Genomic DNA, 2,265 nt, shown 5'->3' with positions numbered 1-2,265 from the left:
TCCGTCTCAAAAAAAAAAAAAAGAAACAGAATACCTTTTGTTTAAGCAACTAAACACGTGATGGGTCTTGGCAAGATCCCATCCACGATAGCACTCCCGTCCACTAATCTTTTCCGAAAGTCTGGAGCTCACTGGCATATTGTAATGGCAACTCCTCCTATCAAAAGGCCCCGTCAGGCTGGATACAGTGGCTCATGCTTCTAATCCCAGCACTTTGGGAGGCCAAGACAGGAGGAGTGCTTGACCCCGGGAATTAAAGACCAGTCTTGGTAATGTAGCAGGACTCCAATTCCATAATAAATTTAAAAATTTGCTGGGCATGGTGTTGCACGCCTGTAGTCCTAGCTACCTGGAAGGCTGGGGTGGCAGGATTACTTGAGCCCAGAAAGTCAAAGCTACAGTGAGGTTATGATCACGCCACTGCACTCCAGCCTGCGTGGCAGGCCCCATCTCAAAAACATAACAAAACACAAAAAGGCCCATTCTCAGAGCTTTCTTCCAAGAAGGTGAGAAGGTGACATAAACCCACTTCTTTTCAAATTATCCATCCCACCAGGGCAAAGTATAACCACATGTATGTGTCAGAGTACTAAAAAGGGGTTTACAAAGCAGCATGCAATTGCTAACATCCAATAAGATGTCTGTTCTGGTAGAACACTTTCCCACAGTCAATGATTTTGTAGGTTTTCTGGCTGCTGTGAGTTTTCTGATGTGTGACAAGGGATGAGCTCTGGCTGAAGGCTTTCCCACATTCCTGACACCTGTAGGGTTTCTCTCCAGTGTGAGTTCTCTCGTGCCTCACAAGGGAAGACCTCTGGCTGAAGGCTCTCCCGCACTGCTTGCATTCATAGGGGTTCTCGCCCGTGTGAGTTCGCTCGTGCTGGTTGAGAGAGGAGCGGTCGCTAAAGGCCTTTCCACATTCACTGCATTCGTAGGGCTTCTCTCCGGTGTGTGTCCTCCTGTGCAAGATCAGGTAGGAACTCTGGCAGAAGGATTTCCCACAGTCTTCACATTTATAGGGCTTTTCCCCGGTGTGAATCCTCCGATGCTGAGTCAGAGATGAGATCCTGTTGAAGGCTTTCCCGCACTCGCCGCACGCGTAGGGCTTCTCTCCAGTATGAGTCCTCAGATGGCGCGTGAGGGTGGAGCTGTGCGTGAAGGCTCGCCCACACTCCTGACACTCGTAAGGTTTCTCTCCCGTGTGAATTCTTCGATGTTCGCTCAAAGAATGCCTCCGGTTGAACACCTTCCCGCACTGCTGGCACGCAAAGGGTTTCTCTGCCGTGTTGATTTTGTTGTGGACGGTCAGGGCCATACTGTGGTTCAATGACTGCCCATTTTCCAAATACACAAACATTTTCCCCCCGTGTTGAATCAAGTGACTGTTCTGGCTGATGGCATTTCCGCATTCATTACTTTCACAGGGTCTCCGATTGGCATATCCCATCTGATGGTGGTTTAAGATTGCATCGGATGCCAAGCTTGTAATATCTAGCTCACTGCCACACAAGTGATTCCCTCTAGAGATTCCCTGGGATAAAACAAGGGCTGGGCTCAGATGACCATTTTCCCCAAATCCGTGCCAGGCAGTAGCCTTCTCCTGAGGAATGGCCACTACGTGGAGGGATGGCTTTTGGCTCAGAAGTCCCTGGGGGTCTTCATGGCTCTTCTCGAATTGCTTCCATCCCCCGTCTTCTCTGATAAGCTTTATCATCTTTAAACCACTGGCTGGCTCCTCCTGCAAAGCCACCTTCTTGTAAGTTGAGTCTTGGTTTCTTAGTATGGTCATGCAATCTGGAATCAATTGAGGCGAAAACAATTTTTTAAGAAGAAACAGCTTGAAAACGAGTGGGACCAAAGTCCTTCCAACATCTACAAGGTCTGTGTGGATTGATGTTCAAATATCAGCTTTGAACATGGGGGAAGGATGGGAAAAAGACAGATGAGTGGCAAGGAAGGCCACTAAGGATGAGATGCAGCAGCAGAAGATTGACAGTGACGGGAAAAGGCAGAGAAATATCAATGCAGAAAGAAATTACTCTGGAGGTGCAGTGGCTCACGCCTGTAATCCCAGCACTTTGGGAGGCCGAAGCGGGTGGATCACCTGAGGTCAGGAGTTTGAGACGAGCCTGACCAACACGGTGAAATCCCGTCTCTACCAAAAATACAAAAATTAGCCAGGCGTGGTGGCGCATGCCTGTACTCAGGAGGCTGAGGCAGAAGAATAGCTTGAACCCGGGAGGCGGAGGTTGCGGTGAGCCGAGA

General features: G+C 49.2%; 1 protein-coding gene across 1 annotated transcript; it reads right to left on the bottom strand.

Annotated features, from left to right (window-relative positions):
- Positions 1 to 296: 296 nt before the first annotated feature.
- Positions 297 to 2,059, bottom strand: ZNF554 (zinc finger protein 554). Its single transcript, XM_011964072.1, has one exon. The coding sequence runs from the start codon at positions 1,787 to 1,789 to the stop codon at positions 623 to 625; it is 1,167 nt and encodes a 388-aa protein (XP_011819462.1). The 5' UTR covers positions 1,790 to 2,059; the 3' UTR covers positions 297 to 622.
- Positions 2,060 to 2,265: the final 206 nt, after the last annotated feature.

Source organism: Colobus angolensis, unplaced genomic scaffold, assembly GCF_000951035.1.
Source record: "Colobus angolensis palliatus isolate OR3802 unplaced genomic scaffold, Cang.pa_1.0 Scaffold64, whole genome shotgun sequence".
Classification (NCBI taxonomy): domain Eukaryota; kingdom Metazoa; phylum Chordata; class Mammalia; order Primates; family Cercopithecidae; genus Colobus; species Colobus angolensis.
The sequence above is the reverse complement of the archived record's forward strand: the minus strand, read 5'-3'. Positions and strand labels throughout refer to the sequence as shown.

What these genes read in the sequence shown, in the direction of transcription:
- ZNF554 (XM_011964072.1), bottom strand. Translation starts at nt 1,789, where the DNA reads ATGACCATACTAAGAAACCAAGACTCAACTTACAAGAAGGTGGCTTTG.